This window comes from Lacerta agilis, chromosome 14 (genome assembly GCF_009819535.1).
Source record: "Lacerta agilis isolate rLacAgi1 chromosome 14, rLacAgi1.pri, whole genome shotgun sequence".
In the NCBI taxonomy this organism is placed as follows: Eukaryota; Metazoa; Chordata; class Lepidosauria; order Squamata; family Lacertidae; genus Lacerta; species Lacerta agilis.
This window is the reverse complement of record NC_046325.1, coordinates 24,030,581-24,052,744: the sequence shown is the minus strand read 5'-3', so window position 1 is coordinate 24,052,744 and position 22,164 is coordinate 24,030,581. Positions and strand designations below refer to the sequence as shown.

The 22,164-nt window shown below is 38.3% G+C and overlaps 3 protein-coding genes across 3 annotated transcripts; all 3 read left to right on the top strand.

Annotated features, from left to right (window-relative positions):
• The first annotated feature begins 374 nt into the window (after positions 1-374).
• On the top strand, positions 375-8,403 carry LOC117057882 (olfactory receptor 5V1-like). Its single transcript, XM_033168721.1, has 3 exons — positions 375-381; positions 2,678-3,599; positions 8,163-8,403. The coding sequence occupies exons 1-3, from the start codon at positions 375-377 to the stop codon at positions 8,401-8,403; spliced, it is 1,170 nt and encodes a 389-aa protein (XP_033024612.1).
• Positions 8,404-15,064: 6,661 nt separating this feature from the next.
• On the top strand, positions 15,065-16,000 carry LOC117058467 (olfactory receptor 5V1-like). The gene has a single exon (XM_033169647.1). It carries the CDS (start codon positions 15,068-15,070, stop codon positions 15,998-16,000), a length of 933 nt encoding a protein of 310 aa, XP_033025538.1. The 5' UTR covers positions 15,065-15,067.
• A 3,461-nt stretch (positions 16,001-19,461) lies between these two features.
• Positions 19,462-20,497, top strand: LOC117059298 (olfactory receptor 6F1-like). Its single transcript, XM_033170928.1, has one exon. The coding sequence runs from the start codon at positions 19,462-19,464 to the stop codon at positions 20,464-20,466; it is 1,005 nt and encodes a 334-aa protein (XP_033026819.1). The 3' UTR covers positions 20,467-20,497.
• The last annotated feature ends 1,667 nt before the right edge of the window (positions 20,498-22,164 follow it).

Sequence of the window (22,164 nt, the reverse complement as noted above, 5' to 3'; positions counted from 1 at the left end):
TCAGAGAAAACACTCTAGCCTTTAAACTCACTGATGCATAGAAAGACATGTAAATGCAGAATTGTAACTCCCTGTTTATAACTTACAAACTCCCTGTTTTTTACAAACTCCCTGTTTGTAACTTCTGTCATCATCTTTGCAACATGAACAGAGTACACCTTAGGTTAGTCTTCAGTTGCAATTAAGGGAACTATGGACTGCCTCTCAACATTGCATCAGAAATTAATGGAGGAATATGTCTCATGTGGTCACTGAAAATATACATGTGCTTGTGTGAGATACTGGGGGACAAATTCGATGCCTGCAGCTATTTACCATCCAACATGCAACTGAGTTAGCTGTTTGAAGTGGCCAACTTTTCCTTTAATACATCAATGGATGGTAAGTACAAATCAACACTGTCATTTTCTTGGAAATGTATCTAACAACTGTGGAACTCAGTGTGCTTGCTTATACCACTAGTTGCTGAATTCTAATGACTGCCTTTTTTATTTCAAGTATGGGTTTGTACTGCAAGTTCCACTAGCAGGGAATGTGGTCCTGCATTTTGCAGTGTGCTTGCTCCTTGACCTTTGATGTTCCCTCTAATCAACCGAATTGTGACAGCTGTGTGTTTTAATAAAATGTGATCCTAGGTATGTTCCTGGTATCTGAAGGGCAGAGCTTGAATGAATGCCCGCCACTGCCCCCGGCATGGTTTTCTTTCTTATACAGTGGTACCTTGGGTTACATACACTTCAGGTTACATATGCTTCAGGTTACATACTCCACTTACCCAGAAATAACATTTCAGGTTAAGAACTTTGCTTCAGGATAAGAACAGAAATCGTGCTCTGCCGGCACAGCGGCAGCGGGAGGTCCCATTAGCTAAAGTGGTGCTTCAGGTTAAGAACAGTTTCAGGTTAAGAATGGACCTCCAGAACGAATTAAGTATGTAACCAGAGGTACCACTGTACCAATATTTAGGAGAATTGTTGTTCAGTGTTCAGTATATGCACGTGTCTGGCTCATTTGTTCTCTGTAATGATGGAACTTACAGGTTGAGAATACTTCTATTTTTTACATATCTTTCTTTATTTGTAATGGGAATCTTTGGATTGTTCCTTTATAGCTATGCTGTATCTTTGCATTTTTGCTTTTCCAGACTGTGATGTTTTATGGTTTCTATGTTTTCTTTCTTTCTTTCTTTCTTTCTTTCTTTCTTTCTTTCTTTCTTTCTTTCCTTTCGTTATATTTACTTATCTTTTTTTTTTTTGAATTGTTAACGCAAAAGTGCAATTTGATTAAGAAGTTCAGTTTAAAAACTGTAACTTAAAATCAAGAAGGGGGCTTAAGGTTTCTGTTCCATTATACAGGGTAAAAGGTGTATGGATATGTTTGTATGAAAAATTCATTTTATTTAATTTATTACATTTCTATGCCACGGTTCACTCACATGAGTCACAAAGCGGCTTACATACAATAAGTAACACAGTAGGACACCAGAATTGCAACATAAATTATATAAAATAATTCACATGAACATGCAGATGAATTTTCATAAGGATTTTAAAGAATTAAAAAATACCTGTGTGGAAATGCAGAAAACTGAACTGAATATAGGAAAACTGGAAAACTGAAAGAAATGAAAATTGTCAGATTTACCCATTTCTACCCCCTGTATCTGTAATACAATATACCATACTTTTCTGTGTATAATACACCCCCATGTATAAGACGCCCCCTATTTTGGGGGACTCAAATTTAAGAAAATGGAGGGGAGATGGCACAGAGTTGTTGAGCTTTTCTTTTTTGTGGAGAATTGCCCACAGTTGTTGAATTTTTTGAGGGGGAAATTAACCAGGGTTCTTGAGCTTTTCTAGGAGGCATTGCCGAAAATCGATCACCTGCACATGTCCAAAAATCCACCTCACGTCTGTCCCCTTGCCAGTAGAAGCTGCCAATCGCCTGCCCAATTGCTATAGCATCAGCCAATCAACACCAGCCATTGACTCAGAAACCAATTACATGCCCAATAGCCACTGACAGCCACAGCAGCAACAAATCAAACATCCACCCTATCTATACATGTATAATACGACCCCCACTTTTTAGCATAATTTTTAAAGAAAAAAACCTAGTCTTATACACGGGAAAGTATGGTATATAGCTGCATACTGCATATAAAGCTGACATTTAGTTTGACCCTGAGGATGAACATCTTCTAGACATTGCATTGAATAATTCTATTTTACTTTCCATCTTGCTGCTTAAGCCCAATTCTGGATGCCACTCACACCCCAGATTTTATTTAGAAGATACACAGGTTAGGGATTTTAATGTAGTAGCACTTATAGTTTGAATATGATTCCACTGAAAATGAGGATGGTACCAATAATCTCTTCTATTTAATGCATATTATTAAGTCTCTGTATATTCTAAAAGGCTTTTCTTGGATAGCATTGCTAGGTATTTTTCATGCTGTCTTTACGGATGCAACCAGTGCATTTTTATAGGTATAATATCTCTCTCCCCCCCCCCCCGTTTTTTTGCACACTTCCACAATATTTTTAAATGATGTACTGTTTCTTAAAAGGAAAGAAAAAAAGTTGTGTGCATTTGTATAATCTCTGTTCAACCTGTGTGCATGACCTTTGGCAACATGACACTTATCAGTTTCTCCTCATTTCTCAAACAGAAAATCCTAAAACAACGGCCAATGAAACAGCACTGACTGAATTTCTCATCTTGGGCTTCTCTGGTCTTCAGGAGCTGCAGCTGTTGCTCTTCTCATTCTTTCTTATCACATACATCTGCACTCTGGTGGGGAACATCTCCATCATTACCATTGCCTGCCTGGACCCCCAGCTTCACACACCCATGTACTTCTTTCTAGGGAACCTCTCTTTTCTGGATATCTGCTATACCAGCACCAATGTCCCTCAGATGCTGGTCCACCTTCTCTCAGAGAAAAAGAGCATTCCATATGCCAGCTGTGTAACTCAGCTTTATTTCTTTGTCTCATTTGTGGGTACGGAGTGCATCCTGCTGGCTGCCATGGCCTATGACCGCTTTGTAGCTATATGCCATCCTTTGCACTATACAGCCACCATGAAGAAAGGGTTTTGTCTCCAGTTGTCCGGAGCCTGTTGGGCAAGTGGTTTTCTCAACTCAGCTGTGCACACCTACTTTACCTTCAAGCTACCTTTCTGTGGGGTAAATCAGCTCAATTATTTCTTTTGTGATATCCCTCCCCTTCTGAAGATTTCTTGTGGAGACACTTCCCTCAATGAGATCATTCTTCTTGTCATTGGGGTCTTCATAGGATGGACCCCATTTGTTTGCATTGTCCTCTCTTATGTCTACATCATCTCCACTATCTTGAAAATACGCTCCAGTGAAGGAAGGCTCAAAGCCTTTTCCACCTGTGCCTCACACCTGACCATTGTCCTCTTGTATTATGGGAGTGCCATCTTCACCTATGTCCGTCCAATTTCTACCTACTCTTTAGACAAAGATAGAATCATTTCTGTCATTTACAGCATTGTCACACCCATGTTGAACCCTTTGATCTATACCTTGAGAAACAAAGTTATTAAGGGTGCACTGAAAAAGATATTTATGGGGAACCTATATTCAAAATGGATATAGATGACGAAGATGATGATGATGATTATAATTATTAACTTGTTCATTTGATTAGGGCATGGTGCTGATAAAACAAAGGTTGAAGGTTTCATTCCCATATGGGGGAGCTGAATATTCCTGCATTGATGTCGGTTGGACTCAATTATCCTAATGCTCCCTTCCAACTCTACTGTTCCATGAATTTTTGATTCTATGAACATTTAATCTTCACCTATTTATTGTTTGGGATTAACGTAAACAAAAATAAGATGGATGATGAGTGAATTAGCACTGTGGCATTTTTGTATCATGAAATTAAACATGCTTTCATTTGTCTTTCTCTTTTTCTATCTGGTTTATGCGTATGTGTGTGAGAGAGGGAGACATTTTGTGAGAGATAGGCCTGAGTTTTAATTCTAATATTGTTTTGTTTGTGAAACTCAACTGTAAGAGCTTTAATTCTCAAACGTGAATTGGTGTAACTAATTTATTTATTTATTTGCCATATTCATATTTCTTCTAGTACATGCAGCTATAGATAGCTACAGATCTGGCTGGATTGGCCCACAGCACATTCACAAATCCTGTGGTGTATGGCTTTTGCTTCACAATCTGCTTTCCTACAGGATCTTCTTGCTTAACGGATTCTACACAGATATTCCACCTTTTCTTAGGTTTAGAAATTCTGTTTAAGAATTAGCCCTCTCTAGATTGTTTTGGGGACAGATGCATAACTCAATGTGTGGCCCTTGGGATGGCTCAAGGCAAATAATACTGAGTGGGGGAGAGAGATTGGGGCCCCAGAGCAAATTGGTGGTGTGTCCTTGCACAGCTCTAGTAAAAATGTTGCATACAAAAAATGTGATATTAGGATAGATGTGCATCAAAATGATGGCCAATTTTCCAGAAACTTTTTTTTAATCAAGGGGGGTGGGGCAGAAGGTCAATGTGAAGAAAGATGGCTGCTTGAAACTGTTGTTCCAGAGGAGCACCAGAATCCTATCTTCCTTACCTGGTAGCTATGGTCCACAGCTCCCCTACTGTGATGTGACATTGTACAGAGGGAATATCAGTGAATCCAAACATAAACTGAATGACCTCTACTGTTGTTGTTTTTCAAGCCACGGGAGAAGGATAGGTCTAATGAGGGCTTGCAATGAGACCAGGCCACACCAAGTGTGACTCCTACCTTGACAAACTCTGGTGAAGCTTTAAGGAACAGAGATCTTAAACTCAAGGACTTGTTCACTTCCCATACAACAACAACAACAACAACAACAACAACAACAACAACAACAACAACAGTAACAACAATTTATTATTTGTACCCCACCCATCTGGCTGGGTTTCCCCAGCAACTCTGGGAGACTTCCAACAAAGATTAAAAATACATTAAAATATCACACATTAAAAACTTCCTTAAACATACAAGACATTGTTAAAGAAACAAGGGAATATATATCCCTAGCAGCTGGTGGATATCTCACAGAGACAACTGGAAATGAGCCTTGAATGCAATAAGCAAATTCATCATTTACAATGTGACAACATGGAGATCAGGGACAAATTGAAAGAGGCTGATAACTCTGAGTGCAGACAGAAGCTTTACTTGTGTAGATTTCAAAAAGGGGTGAAGCCAGATTCAACTTCTTTCATTGTCACTTGGTTCAAGACACTAATTCTTGGCATCCACTTTAATTGTTTTTAATATTGTTTTTAATGCTGTAACCCACAATGGTACCTTAGGGTGAAGGGCAATTAATAAATATAATGAAGATGATGATGATGATGATGATGATGATTTGGAACATATTCACAGCATGGTTGACTCCAATCTCAGAGAAGGAGTGCCAACACATGGTGTAGTATTGTGTTTTGCCTGTATTGTGCTTTGCCTGTTACAGGAAAGAAAAAAGAAACTCCACAACTAACAGGATAGTTCACATGACAACCAACCAGCCGTGGTTCTAAGAAACCCTTAGAAAATGCCATGATCTGAAACCCTTTATGGAAAGTTTCAAGATGTGGGAATCCAATACCAGTGGGTTTTTCCCTTTCAACTAGTTGTCATGAGAGGCCTGATGCAACTCAATATTGATGGGAAGAAATCTCTGCTTCAAACACACACACACACACACACACACACACACACACACAGAGAGAGAGAGAGAGAGGGGGGGGTTGGATCCTCACCCCACTCCCGCAAAGATAAGCAAAATAAAATAAACAGTTACATTCCAGGGGCCCGCAGCATAAGTGAAATCATATGAAGTGGGGAGAATCTTCTAAACACCCTTTAAACACCCTGTCTGCCAACCTCTCTTCAATCCATACAAAAATGATGCACCCTAAAATATCCATAACTAGAACTGAAGCTCTAGGGTCAGCAGGGAGCTAGAGGACATGCTGGAGAGTGGCTGCTGCTGTTAGGCGGGGAGGCTGAGCAGCATGAACAAAGCCCCACTGCGCCTCTGGTCTCTTTGGGGCTTCCTCCGCCCTCACTGATGTCCTCTTCAGACTCTGTGGAGGGCCTCCTTGTGAGCCACAAGGACTCTCCAGTTCCCTCTCAGTATTTCTGGGTTTGGGCTTCCGGGTTCTCCGCGGATCGGGAAGGAGCGCGGGTTAGCTCTCAGGAGGTAACCCGAGTTTTGCAGGGTTAAGGGGTTTGTTAAAGGCTAAAAACAAACACCCAAACACAGGACGATAAAGTTCTGGAGGCATAGATACGGCGGCGTCCAAAGAAGGTTCCCCAGCTCGGATACCGGACTCGCTTTGAAGAGTCTGGAGGGAGCCGGGTTGAGCCGCGGACGCACGGATTTAAACTAACCTGCAAAGCGCTGCCTCGAACTCCACGAAAAGCGGAGAGACCTTCCGGAAAAAAGAAAAGAACTCCCGAAGGTCTGCAACACTAGACAAAGAGATTAAAATACAGAGAGAGAAAAGACACGGGAGTTAGTAAAGAGAGTGGAAAGAAAGGAAACCCTTCGGACGCTGCGGGAGAAAATGGTGCGGGGCGTAAAGCTTTGAGAAGGAGGAACTGCTGAGTAAGTGAGACAAAGTAGCTGAGAGGTGGTAACGCTGAAACAAAGAGACAGACTGAAAGAGGAAGTTTTGCTTCGCTGGGAAAAGCCGAAAGGTATTGTAACGAACTTTAATGAATGGGAATGCTGTTTTCATGTTGCTGACAAAGAACTGACGAGATATTGGGCTATAAGAAAAAGAGAAAGACTCTGACTTTGAACCTTGAAACAGCGGAGAAACTTGAATTGTGGAACTTTCATAGGGTGAGGGTTGCGAAAGACTGAGAACGCAAAAAAGGGTGGGTGAAAAATCCTGTTTGGTTCACTAGAAGCTGTACATCTTGTCAAGAAGTCGCTGTGATTAAGAAACATTGTGTGTGAGAGAGAGATACTAAAGACCTTACGCTGAATTATTAACGCTCCAGATTGAACTGAGGGGGGTAACAAAAAGACCTAGAGACGACCCAACATTGACCTACAACCCAGAGACGATCCAGCTTCGACCCGCCACGGGAAAAGTGGAAAGAGGAAGAGGAAGAGCCAAGTGGGGGAGGGGGTTATTGGAGGTGGCAGAAGGAGAAATAGAAACTCTGCAGACTATGGGATACGACATCTAGACTCTGGGGATAAGAAAGAAAAGGGGGAGAACTGATAAAGAATATAAAAGATAATATACAAGGTACAAGGTATAATATATAATTGAACATATAATTGTATTAATTATACCAAATGTATTACCAAATGTATTAGTGAAAGGTTAAGTTAGTGTGTAAAGGGAAGGAAAAACATTACTGGTAAGGCATTGGAAAAAGCGACCTCTAGTGATCAAGAGGAATATAACACATATAAAATGGCACATAAGGCTACAAAAATAACAACACCAATGGAAAGAAGGTCTTCTAGGGCGGAAATAGAAGGGGAAGGGGATTTGGCCAAGATATTATCTGAAATAAGGGAATTAAGGAGAGAAATGAAAGAAAGTGAAAAAAGTATTGGGGAAAAATTGACGGAAATTGTGACAGAATTCTCAAGCCAAATGAAAGATTTAAGCAGTAAAGTACAGTCAGTGGAAGAACAAACTAAGAAGGTTCAAAAAGAAGTTAGGGAGAACAGGAAAGTAGGAGAGAAATTTAAGGCAGAAATGGAGAAATGGGAAAAAATACAAGAATCAACTCTGGACAATATTGCACTGTTGGAAATGAATCAAAAAATACAAAATGTGAAAATTAGAGGTTTAACAGAAGAGGCAGGGGAGAATTTAAGAGGGAAAATTGTTGAAGAAATAGCTAAATTGCTTGATTGGAAAATGGAAGAGGTGGAGAATCAGATTATCAAGGTTTTCAGGATTAGGCCTAACCCAACTCAGGGAAGAGCAAAGAAATACTCAGGAGACTGCTTAGTAACCCTCAACTCTATGGAAGTAAGAAATGAAATTCTAAGGAAAGGGAGAGAGACAAAGTGGATAGTAAATGGGAAACAAATAGTAGTGTTTAAAGACATCCCGAAAAGGTTCTTGCACAAAAGGAATCTTTATAAAGGATTGACTAAGATATTGACGGCAAATAAGATAAGATTCAGGTGGGAATATCCAGAGGGAGTGTCTTTCTTCTATAAAGACAAAAAATTTAAGATTGACTCTATCTTGGAAATAAAGAAATTCGGAAGGAGATATAAGGAATTAGGAAAGATAGAAGGAGTTGAATTGGAGTCAGGTGAATCGGAGTCGGAAGGTGAAAACGAGATACAAGAACAAGAGATTAAAGAGACAGCCTCATAAAGATCTTGCATCTTTTTCCTTATAGAGATAACTAAAGTGAAATAAAACTTATTTAATTAAACGAACAAAATGGTGGTTAAAATAATTTCGTGGAACGTGAATGGCATGAATGATAAAAATAAGAGAAATAAAATTGGACACGTATTGGAAAAACAAAAGGCAGACATAATATGTCTGCAAGAAACTCATGTGACAAAAAAACATAATAGAGTCCTTAAAAACAAAAAATTGGGAAATGAATTCATATCCTCGGATATTCAGAAAAAGAGAGGGGTGGTGATATATGTAAAAAATAAATATGAAACGAAGCAAATCTTTAAAGACAAAGAAGGAAGAATTTTAGGACTGCAAGTTCAAATTGAGGAGGAAAAAATAATAGTCGTAGGAATCTACGCACCAAACGATAACAAGGCTGAATTCTATAAGAAACTAGATGAAATATTAAATGATTATATTGACTGTAAAATTATACTGATGGGGGACTTCAATGGAGTACCATCCTTGGAAATGGACAGATCAGAGAAAAAGAGAACGAATCAAGGGAAACTGCCAATGATATTCGAATTGATGGCAGAAAAGAACGGTTTAATTGACATATGGAGATGGAAAAATCCAACGGTGAAAGAATTTTCATTTTATTCAGATGCAAATAGAAGTTGGAGCAGAATTGACCATATATGGACAACGAAAGATTTAACAACCAGAGTCAATAGAGCAGAAATATTACCAAAAACCCTGTCGGATCATAGGGCAGTATGCATGGAGTGGGAGACTAAACGGAAGAAAAACTTTAGGTGGAGAATGAATGAAACTATATTGGATGATGAAAAGATCCTAACAAAAGTGAAAGAACAAGTAAATACATATTTTGAATGTAATTTAAATAAAGGAACTGACATAAATGTAGTATGGGATGCCAGTAAGGCAGTAATAAGAGGTTACCTCATCCAGCAGAGTTCAATCAAGAAGAGAGAAAGAGATAAATACAAAGAAAACATATTGAAGAAAATAAAAGAAGCAGAAAATCAATTGGTTAAAAAACCGGAAGATATAGAAATAAAACAGAAATATAAGCTACTATTAGCACAAATGGAAGGACTAATAAACCAGGAGGTAGAGTGGAAAATGAATATACTGAAATTAAAGAATTTTGAATCTGCTAATAAAACCGGAAGATGGTTAGCTTGGCAACTGAAGAAGAGAAGGGAGGCAACCACGATAAATAAAATCATTCAAAATAATGAGACATTGGACAAACAAGGAAAGATAAAAAACGCATTCCTGGAATTCTACAAAGAATTATATAAAGCACCAAAAGAGGATGAAGAGAAAATAAAAAAATACCTGGGAAAATATAAATTAAAGGAAATATCACAACAACAGGTAGATATGTTAGAAAAACCCATAACAGAAGAAGAAATCTTAAATGCAATTAAAAGTGGAGAAAATGGAAAAGCGCCCGGGCCCGACGGACTACCTATCAAATATTATAAAAAATTGAGTGAACAGATAATGGCACCATTGAAGGAAGTAATATGGAATGTGGAGAAGACAGGTCGGATACCTAAGACATGGGAAGAAGCCCATATTACTTTGATTCATAAACAAGGATCGGAACAAACAAAAGTTAAAAATTATAGGCCGATATCCTTATTAAATTGTGACTATAAAATATTTACAAATATATTAGCACAAAGATTGAAACTGGTGCTGAAAGATCAAATACAGATGGACCAAAGAGGCTTCCTACCGGGTCGGCAGTTAAGAGACAATATGAGGAATATTCTTAATATAATCGAATATTTGGATGAAAAAATAGACAAACAGGCAGCCCTGATATTTTTAGACGCGGAGAAAGCGTTTGATAACGTTTCATGGAGTTTTATGAAGGAAAATCTGAAGATGATGGGTATTGGAAAGAACTTCATGAAGTGTATAGAGGCGATATATAGAGATCAAAATGCAAAAATTATAGTAAATGATGAAACTACTCAAAATTTTAAAATATCGAAAGGAACAAGGCAGGGCTGCCCATTATCACCTTTATTATTTATAACAACTGTAGAAGTCTTGCTTCAAAAAATAAGAAAAAATGAAGCTATAATAGGCATCAGACAAGGCTATAGAGAATACAAACTTAAGGCTTATGCAGATGATATAGTCTTAACATTACAAGATCCGCAACACTCATTAAAGGAAGCGTTAAAAGAAGTTGAAGAGTTCGGGGCCCTGGCAGGGTTGAAATTAAATAAAACAAAGACAAACATGATAGTGAAGAATATGAACGAAGAACAAAAAGACCAATTGGAAAAACAAACAGGAATAAAAGTGGTGAAGAAAGTGAAATATCTAGGCATTTGGCTTACAGCAAGAAATCGTGATTTATATAAGGATAATTATTTAACGACGTGGAAGGAGATTACAAAAAACCTGGAAATTTGGGAAAAACTTAAATTGTCATGGTTGGGGAGGATAGCCACGGTTAAAATGATGATCCTGCCTAAAATGCTCTTCCTCTTTCAAACCATACCAATTGTGATGGGTCAAAATCAGTTTAAAGAATGGCAGAAAACAATCTCCAGATTTATATGGCAGTGCAAAAAGCCCAGAATAAAATTTAAAATTATGACAGATAAAAAAGAAAGAGGAGGCTTTGCACTGCCAGATCTCAAGATTTATTATGAATCAGCCTGTCTTGTATGGATAAGAGAATGGCTTAAGCTAGAAAACTCAGATTTATTAGATCTGGAAGGCTTCTCAAATAGATTCGGGTGGCACGCATACTTATGGTATGATAAAATTAAAGCACACAAAGGTTTCTTAAACCATACAATAAGGAAATCATTATTTTTAGTTTGGAACAAATATAAAGAATGGTTTGAGAGAAAAACACCAAGATGGTTGTCACCTCAAGAAGCCTTTACAATAAAAAAAACCAATACTGAGGGAAAATGGATCACATATAGAGATATATTAATAGGTGATAAGAAAGAACTGAATATAAGACCGTATGAGGAGATTAAAGACAGGCTACAAGGATGGTTGGAATACTGTCAACTGCATAGTGTTTTTCAAAAAGATAAGAAAGAAAGAGGATTTGATCAGGAGGAGACACTGTTAGACAAAATAGTGATGGGAAATGATTCCAAGATCTTGTCCAAAATATATGAATTTCTATTAGAGTGGAATACCAAGGATGAAGAGATAAAAAGTGTCATGATTAGATGGGCAATGGATCTAGGCTACAATATTGAATTTGAAAAGTGGTACAAATTGTGGAACATAAGACTGAAATTTACAGCATCAGTACAGTTGAAAGAAAATATATACAAGATGATATATAGATGGTACATCACCCCAACTAAACTGTACAAAATGTATAAATCAGGAAATAAAAAATGCTGGAAATGTGGGTTGAAGGAGGGAAACTTCATCCACATGTGGTGGAATTGTATTAAAGTGAAACAATATTGGGAAGAAATTTACAATGAATTAAAAAAGATCTATAGATATTCATTTAAAAAACTGCCCGAGGCATTCCTGTTGGGTATGGTAGGAGAGGATGTAGAAAAAGAGGATGTGACTCTATTTATGTACGCAACAACAGGTGCGAGAATCTTATTGGCACAAGTTTGGAAGCAACAACAAATCCCAACTGTAGATGAATGGAGACAAAAAATGGTGAGCTATATGGAAACAGCAAAATTGACAGTGAAAATTCGGCAAACAGGAAGTGGAACATATGAAAAAGAATGGGGAAAATTTTTATTATATTTGAATAGAATATGTGGAATCTGAAATAGTAATTAGAATCTCATTGCTTGATTTAGAACACTTTATTGAGTTGGAAATATATAAGAATACAAGGAGGAAAAGATGAGGATAAAGTTGAAAATAATTAAGAACATATGATAAAAACAATAAAGAGGTTTGAAACCGCAAGAACTGAACAAAAGAAAGAATAAAACAGAGGAAGAAGGGGGGAAGCCGGGGGGGAAAGAAAGGGGGAGGAATAGGGAGGGGTTTAGTAATGACAGATTTGTATTGTAAGAAGAATGGAACTTATAGGAGGTAAAAAAGAATATAAGGATGATATAAGACACAAGCATATGGGATGTAATATAAACTATGGAATAACAATGTAAATATAATTGATGAGTTCTATGTCTGTATGTTAAAGTAAAAATTAATAAAAAAGTATGAATTCAAAAAAGGAAAAAAAAAAAGTATTTCTGGGTTTGAATTTAATTATTTACTGGCATATATCGAGAGCTCTTTAGGCTACAGTCTTCAGTTGCAATTAAGGGCACTGTGGGCTGCCTGGCAACATTGCAGCAGAAATTAATTGGGGAATAAGTCTCACATGGTTTCTGAATATATTTATATGTGCATGTGTGAGATACTGTACTGGGGTAAGTGTGTGATACCTGCAGCTATTTATGATTCAACATGCAACTAAATTAGCTATTTGAAGTGACCAATTTTTCCTTTGATATTTCAATGCACAGTGAGTACAAATAATACTTTATTTTCAATGAAAAGTACATACCAGCTGTGAAAAGCAGTGTGCTTCTTTATAGCATGAATTGTAACCTCATTGACTTCAAAATTTACTCTAAATACAGATTTGTACTGCATGTTCCACTAGAAGGGAATCTGGTCCAGAATTTTGCTGGGTGTTTGCTCCTTGAGCTCTGATGTTATCTATAATCACCTGAATTGTGGTAGTTTTGTGTTTAAAGAACATGTGTTCCTAGGTATGTCTCAGTGTGTCCTTCCATTATATACACAACTGACTTGATTAAGATGTTCATGCTAGAAGAAAATAACTGACAGTCAAGAAAATTGTTTAGGATTTGAATGTTAGTGTATAGAACACACACACAAACATTGTTAAGGTTACCTCTTGTAATGCATGCCATGTTAAGACGGAAAAGAAACAATGAAAGGTTACAACTTTTTAGCTTTGCAGATTCAAAGTTAGAAATAGGGAGGCCAGCAGCAGAACATACAAAAACACAGGAGATGTTGTTTGCCTGAGAGATTCAAATTATGTGTGGGCTTTTTAAAAACCTGGAAGCTGCATTATAAGAAAAGTTTGGGCTGTAGTGGGTAGCAAGCTGTGCAGGACTGGGACACAGTATCTTAGAAATCTGAAGGGCCAAACCAGATGTTTGCTGAATGCAGAGCACATTATTAGGCTATTTGTGTTTTCTTAACAGATTAGATACATAGGGTAACAATGTGTATTGTGAATGCAGTGCATGGGTAGGGAAGACTGACCTCTTCACTTCCCCATCATGCTCAGAATGGAGATAGCCTCCTCATCCTGTGTGGTTTGGATGATGGGGACTCCCTCACCCCCTTAAGGCTCCTAGAAATGGGGAGCAATCTGGATTCCAATTGCAGTGGAGGAGTGACGAAGAAGAGTTTGGATTTGATATCAAGCTTTACGACAACTCTAAGGAGCCTCAAAGTGGCTAACATTCTCCCCCCCCACACACACATACACACAACAAAGGTGAGTGAGGCTGAGAGACTTCAAAGGAGTGTGATTGGCCCAAGGTCACCCAGCAGCTGCATGTGGAGGAGCAGAGACATGGACCCGGTTCACCAGATTATGCGACTACCGCTCTTAACCACTACACCATGCTTGCTCTTCACTTCCTTCCCTCTATGCCTCTTCCCTTGTAAGCATGGTCTTTCACTAGAGATGGGGAGAAATTCAATTCAGGTCTCATTTAAATGCAGACTTACTTCATTCACGCTTCCTAAAGCAGTATGAGAACTAGAGAACAACCATCCTTTGAAATGTATACTTTTCCAAATTTTGCAATGTGGTTTTCCATCTAAGTAATATGTAGAAAAATGTATACACTACTATGCATAAAAATGTATATATAGGCAGAAAATATTATTCAAATAATATGTTATATTATGGAAAATTGCTTTGCCAAAATGTGTGTATAAGGCAAAATTGCAAACAGATATGTTTACAATAGGATAAATTCACACACATATGCTGATTAATTTTCATGAGGATTTTTAAAAATTAAAGTATTGGCAAACTCATCAGGAAAAGTGGAGAACTGAACCTTATATTGGAAAACTGAAAAACTGAGAGAAATAAAACAAGATATGAAACTGGATGCTACATATTAAGCTAATGTCTAGTATGGCCCCAATGCTCAACGTCTTCTAGACATTCCATTAAGTTTTTCTATTTTATTTATATCATGTTGCTTAGGACCTATTGTGGGTGCCACTCCTACCACAAAAAATCAATTTAGCAAACACCCAGGTTTTAGTCTGGCAACGTTCACACTTTGCAATATGCTTCCTGTGGAAATGGGGATGATGTGAATCTACTAAGGCACATCATTAAGGATTTCAAACAAGCTTTATGTTGGCTATTGGTTCATGCTGGCTTTACAGATGGATCCAGTGTATTTTTACTTGTTTATCCTTGAGTTTCCTTTGAATTCCATTTTTGTGCACTGTCACAGTATATTCAAATGGTGTGTAGTTTATTGTTTTAACAAATGAATAAAAAGTTGTGTGCATTTGCAGAATTTCTGATCAGTCTCTGTGCTTGGCTTCTTCTTATGGTGGCAGGACACTTATCAGTTTTTTTCTCATTTCCCAAACAGAGAACACTAAAAGAATGATCAATGAAACAGCACTGACTGAATTTCTCATCTTGGGCTTCTCTGGTCTTCAGGAGCTGCAGCTGTTGCTGTTCTCATTCTTTCTTATCACATACATCTGCACACTGGTGGGGAACATCTCCATCATTACCATTGCCTGCCTGGACCCCCAGCTTCACACACCCATGTACTTCTTTCTAGGGAACCTCTCTTTTCTGGATATCTGCTATACCAGCACCAATGTCCCTCAGATGCTGGTCCACCTTCTCTCAGAGAGAAAGAGCATCCCATATGCCAGCTGTGTGACTCAGCTTTATTTCTTTGCCTCATTTGTGGGAACGGAGTGCATCCTGTTGGCTGCCATGGCCTATGACCGCTTTGTAGCTATATGCCATCCTTTGCACTATACAGCCACCATGAAGAAAGGGTTTTGTCTCCAGTTGTCCGGAGCCTGTTGGGCAAGTGGTTTTCTCAACTCAGCTGTGCACACCTACTTTACCTTCAAGCTACCTTTCTGTGGGGTAAATCAGCTCAATTATTTCTTTTGTGATATCCCTCCCCTTCTGAAGATTTCTTGTGGAGACACTTCCCTCAATGAGATCATTCTTCTTGTCATTGGGGTCTTCATAGGATGGACCCCATTTGTCTGCATTGTCCTCTCTTATGTCTACATCATCTCCACTATCTTGAAAATACGCTCCAGTGAAGGAAGGCTCAAAGCCTTCTCTACCTGTGCCTCACACCTGACCATTGTCCTCTTGTATTATGGGAGTTCCATCTTCACCTATGTCCGTCCAATTTCTACCTACTCTTTAGACAAAGATAGAATCATTTCTGTCATTTACAGCATTGTCACACCCATGCTGAACCCTTTGATTTATACCTTGAGAAACAAAGATATTAAGGGTGCACTGAAAAAGATATTTATGGGTAAACTGTATTTGAAATGAAAGATGTGTTTTGTTTTATTTTAGGTTTGTTTGTTTTTACTTGAACATTTAGCATTCAACCAATCTATTGCTTGTGATTAAAGTAAGCAAGAATAAGAAAATACAGTGACTATAAATTATCACAGTGACATTTCATTAACATTGTTTAAAACAGCCAAAATTTCTAGTTCTGCTTTCATTTATGTTTCTCTATTATATTTTGTTGCAACGGCCACATTTTAATTCTAATGTTGTTTTTACTTTTGAAACTCAACTCCCAGATCTCACATGATCACGTTGATCAACCTCTATTGGTGCAACTAATCTGTTTATTTTTGCCATATTTTCCTTTCCTCTAACAAGCTCTAGACAGAGTTCATGGTTCTTCACACACACAAATACAGTGTCTTATACAAACAGTGCAACTAGTTGCGTGTAGAGGTCCTCAAGCCCACCCCCAAATAATTCACACCGCACACAGGAATTTTGTTTAAGGTTATTGGCATAATTTTGGCCACAACTTTTTTATTAAATTACAACATGTGAGTGGTTGCTTAGGCATTGGTTTGACTATAAGTCCCATCCAGGGGACAGGCTGACTTCCATCCGCCTGGTGGAAGACAGCAAAGGGGAAAACACATTGAGGAGAGGATTGGGGTCGGGGTGGCCAGGACCCTCCCTCTCCTCTAGTGTTCCCAGGGGCTCTTGTGTGACCCTAACCCATGACCAAGGGGCGGACAAGCATGGAGAGCCCCTGGATTCCTTTAATGGAATTCCCCGCACAGCAGCAGGCAGCATTGGAGGGGCAGGCACGGCCAACCACTAATTGCTACGCAGTAGGCAAAACCCAATGGCCACAGCCAATCAGCCAAATGGAAAAATTCCTACCAGGCCCCTGTCACAAAGCAGACGAGCCCATGACAGGCATAGCAAGGTCAAAGCGCACACCTACAAAACGAGGGGGGATGGGTGGGAGATCCGGTGCACGCAGCAAAGAGGGGCTGGTGCTGCGAGCACCTAGAATATATAACCCCTGCACTGTCTATCAAAATTTGCAACATACAATTCCCCCCAACAACCCCAAAAGCCCCTATCAGCATCCAAGTCCCGCCCCACAACTCCAGCAGGGTGTCTTGCTAGGCCCCAACCGCAACACGTGCTCTCTAGGAAGGAGAACACGCTTAACGAATGCATCATTTGTCAATGGTCAATGGTCAAGAAATATTGCAAAATATCTTTCTTATTTTAAAAAATTGTCATCTTTGCTCTCCCATAAGTTGGCACCCCTGGTTCCTATACCAAAAATAATGGAAGCAATAAGCCATTTCCTGGGAACACAATGTGTTTGGAAAGCAGGGCCTGTGTGCATAATTACATCTGAATTAACAAGCATAAGATTGTGCTGCATGATTAGTGTTTTAAAGTGAGTAAATGTAAACATTATTACATTATTATTATTATTACATAGTTAGGATTCCCATTAGTATACAACACTTTGGTTTTCTGGAACCTTGTTCAGAAGACACATAATTAATCACAGGAGACATTCAGTTCTGGGATATATTTTCTTAGCTAAGCAAAAACAAGATGAAATATTGGGGGTAGGGATTGACGTTCATAAATAAATGCCTCGTTGCTGAGATGTATATCATATATGAAGGAAATGGATATAGAACTTCTGTCATGCATGCACTGAAAATTAAAAAGGCATAGTTTAATACCTTGCTTTATGGGAAAGAAAAATCACACAGAGATATGCAGGAAGAAGATGCAATTCATCAAGCATAAAGAACAACAACCTTAAAAAAGCAGATTCAGGTAGGCAGCCGTGTTGGTCTGTCGTAGTCATAATAAATAACAAGATGAAAGATAATAAATAAATAAATAAATTAAAGATGATCCAAAAAGAACTCCCTTAAGAGAATCAAGTCTTTTTGTTTTAAGACAGTCTTTAAAAGAATCTTTCCATATATATATATATATTCCAGTAGCACCTTAAAGACCAGCTAAGTATAAGCTTTCTAGGTAGGAGCTTTTCTCTGAAGCAGAGGTTGCTACAATCTTATGACTGTTGATGACTGTTAATGATGGCAGTTGGTTCCACAGTGAAGGGCAAGGGATAGATGACCAAAATTAGCTTTAGCATGTATAATGGGACATGAATCCAATATCTCTATTCAGACCAGGTTTATCCATAGTTTTTAGTTTGGCAATTAGTTGTAATTCAGCAACTTCTCTTTCAAGTGTATTTCTAATTTATTTATTTTTTGCAATAAGACAGCTAATTTAAGATCTTGTATAAAATGTCCTGGGAGATTGAAGTGTTCTCCTGTTGGTTTCTCTGTTTTTTATGATTCCTCATTACCAAACTAAAAACTATGGAGAGACGTGGTCTGAATGGAGATATTGGATTTATGTCCCATTATACATGCTAAAGCTAATTTTGGTCATATATCCCTTTAAAAATCCCTTGCCCTTCCCTGTGGAACCAACTGCCATCATTAACAGTCATCAACAGTCATAAGGTTGTAGCAACCTCTGCTGCAGAGTGTCTGAAGAAGTGTGTATACACACGAAAGCTCATACCTAGAAAGCTTATACTTAGTTGGTCTTTAAGGTGCTACTGGAATTATTTAAAAAAATCTTTTTTGAAAGATTCTTTTAAAGACTGTCTTAAAACAAAAAGACTTGATTCTCTTAAGGGAGTTATTTTTAGATAATCTTTTAATATTTTTTTAATCTTTCATCTTGTTATCTATTTTAAAAAAGCAGTTGATACTCCATATTCTCCCTGGCCATTCAACAAAACAAGATATTGCTAAACCAGTGAGAAATGATTCTTGACAGGAATACGTTAAGTTTACAAATGAAACTAATAATGACAAAATTTCAAAGAAATACAGGGGCATGTTGTTAATATTAGATGCGAGATTAAAATTACATATTCTCTGGACCCACCCCCCTCCTCCATGCAACAATATTCAGCAGCAGAAAATGATTATCCTGGAGTCCTGGGGAGCTCTGGGTAAGTCTGTCCTAGAAGAGCTACAAATGACAAGTAACCTTTGAATCTGTGGGGGGCAAAGCCTTCTTGGTAAGCATGCAACTCACTCCCTTGATGGTACAACTCTCTTCCTCCCTCTCTCCTCTTTTAGATAGGCCATGAAGGTATTTTAACTGTGTTTTAACTAGGGATAATTGTTGGTACTGTAAATTTTTCAGTGACTCTGAATTATATTTTTGATTGGGTTGATATTAAATGAATATATGACTTTTCTCTTATTTAGATTATTTGTCTCTTGGTTTCGAAAAATACATTCTATGTCACTTTAGGAAGATATTTTTATTAGGAAAGCTAACATGGAAATCTCTTCCATAAAAATTAAAATAAAATGACACCACTGTCATGTGCAGTACTTGATGATGTCTAATAATTCACTAATTTGTATTAGGGTCTTTCCCTCCTTCTTCAGAAATACAGTATGGAAAAAAGAGAAGAGGGAAATAAAACCATCATCACAGAATTAATTCTGCGGGGATTTGGGGATTTTCAAGATCTACGGATTGTCATCTTCATCTTGTTTCTAGCCATCTACATACTTACAATGACAGGGAACATCCTCATTGTTGGATTAGTTGTGACAAACCACAACCTCCACACTCCCATGTACTTTTTCCTGGCAAACCTGTCTTGTTTGGAGACCTTCTACAGTTCAACCATCTTGCCCAAGGTCCTTGTCAGTTCCCTGATTGCAGACAGAGCCATTTCCATCCCTGGCTGCATTGCACAATTCTATTTCTTTACTGCTCTGGTAGTCACTGAATGTGGTCTCCTAGCTATGATGTCTTATGACAGATATGTAGCAATATGTAAACCACTGCATTATGGAACTCATATGACGGCTAAGCGATGCCTTGCCATGGCAGCTGGGTGTTGGATTACAGGTTTTTCGGCAATGTTAGTAATGATGTATCTGATGACACGGTTGACTTTTTGTGGTCCCAATGAAATAGAACATTTCTTCTGTGACTTTACCCCTGTGGCAAAAATCGCTTGCAGTGAATCTCAGAAATTTGAACTAATGGGTTTCATATTCTCAACCATTTTCACCGTGCCTACATTTTTATTGACTCTGACTTCATACACATTTATCGTAACCACTATCCTGAGAATCCCGTCTGCTACTGGAAGGAAAAAGGCCTTCTCTACATGCTCATCTCATCTTTTTGTGGTGACAATTTATTATGGCACCTTAATCATAGTCTATGTGCTGCCCAATAATGAAAATATGAGAAAGCTAAACAAAGTCTTCTCAGTTTTTTACACCATTCTAACTCCTCTGGTCAATCCACTGATATACAGTCTGAGGAATAGGGAAGTGAAAGAGTGCCTTAGGAAATCTGTTGGTAAACTGACTAATGGCATATGGTCAAAGGAAATTCAAGGAACTGTTTTTAGTTTGGGATGGAATCCTAAATCACCCTAGATTCATTTCCCTCACTTCAAGTTGACTCTGATTTCCCAGTATTGCAATATTCTCAGCTTAATTAGCATGTTCATTTTGAAGCTTAAGTAACAGTGAGATTTGATGAAAACATCTAAGACTGATGGAAATCTATTGACAAGCTGACTTGGGGCATAATGCCCCAGAATCTAAAGAACTGTTTAAATTTAGAGTAGAAATTAATGGTTACTGGTGGAAGATAGTGAAGTGTTTAAATATTGTCTAAATCTTTCTCGGGGACATCAGGGAAATTGGATCAGGAGTTAAATTGGAAATATACCCTTTCACCTGGAGGGTTTTCATGTTCTTTACCACACAGAGAGACCCATCTGTTTTCCATACTGGGGAAAAACATGGAAAAACTGACACGATTTCTCTAGCAGAGTGGATAACACTGGGGCAATGGGGCATGGCTATTTGAGGAAAACAGAGAAGAAGAAGAGTTTGGATTTGATATCCTGCTTTATCACTACCCGAAGGAGTCTCAAAGCGGCTAAAATTCTCCTTTCCCTTCCTTCTCCTCCTCCTCTTCTTCTTCAGGGCTACAAGCACCATCCCTCCCCCCCAAGAACAATTAACAAGGAAGTGTGCACTAACTTTTAACTTGATTTCCAGAAGTGCTTCTCGTGTTGTGCTAAATATATTATGTGAAAATTTAAAAAAGTCAGTAAATGCTGGGAAAGTGGAATAATGTGGCATCTGAATACAGCTCTAGTCAATCTAGACCACACTGAGATAGATGGACCAATATCAGACTCAGTTTCTAGACCCCTGCCCACCATCCTACATTGTTCAGGACAGCCCCATGAGCTTCCAAATAAGGTTTTTAATGCATCACAGAGTCTCAAAGCAGCTAACATTCTCCTTTCCCTTCCTCCCCCAAAACAAACACTCTGTGAGGTGAGTGAGGCTGAGAGACTTCAAAGAAGTGTGACTAGCCCAAGGTCACTCAGCAGCTGCATGTGGAGGAGTGGAGACGCGAACCCTGTTCCCCAGATTATGAGTCTACCACTCTTAACCACTACACCACACTGGCTAAGGGAGTTTTACGCTTGTTTTCTGATGGAGTATGGTCCTGATTCAGTTCAGCACCTTCTTCTGTACCTTCTTTAAAGAAAGAGAAACATTCTTAGATCAGGTTATGGTTATCTTATATCACATTTACAAGATAATCAAGTACAAAATACAGTAGTGTCATATCTTTGTCCATATTAGGAAACAGGGAACTAACAATATCTTCTTCTCAGTATCCCAGAATATAAACTTCATTTCTGAACAGCAACTTTGACAGATGTCCCCCTCTACACACACCTCTCTGAATGTCATCGACATGACAAGCCACTGAAAAGGTGTGAGCATATGTCATCACGCATGTCCAAGCACTATTATGTTTAAATCTGTTTTAGTATGGATATAAATAAATTTGTCTGGCAAGTTTATATAATCCACTGTACTAATTACCACACACCTGATTTCATGAACCCTTTTCACTTTGTTACATTGAGCAACAAGCAAACTTTTCCAGTTTCCATCTTAGTCTTCTGATCCCTTTTCTAAAGACCAACATGCTTAACGAGCAAACCCAACCCTTCGTTAATGAAGGGATATTGGGAGGTAAAGGTGCCAGAATTTCCTAGCAGACTGGGACTATTTTGTCAAATTTTAATGACCACTGTGCCA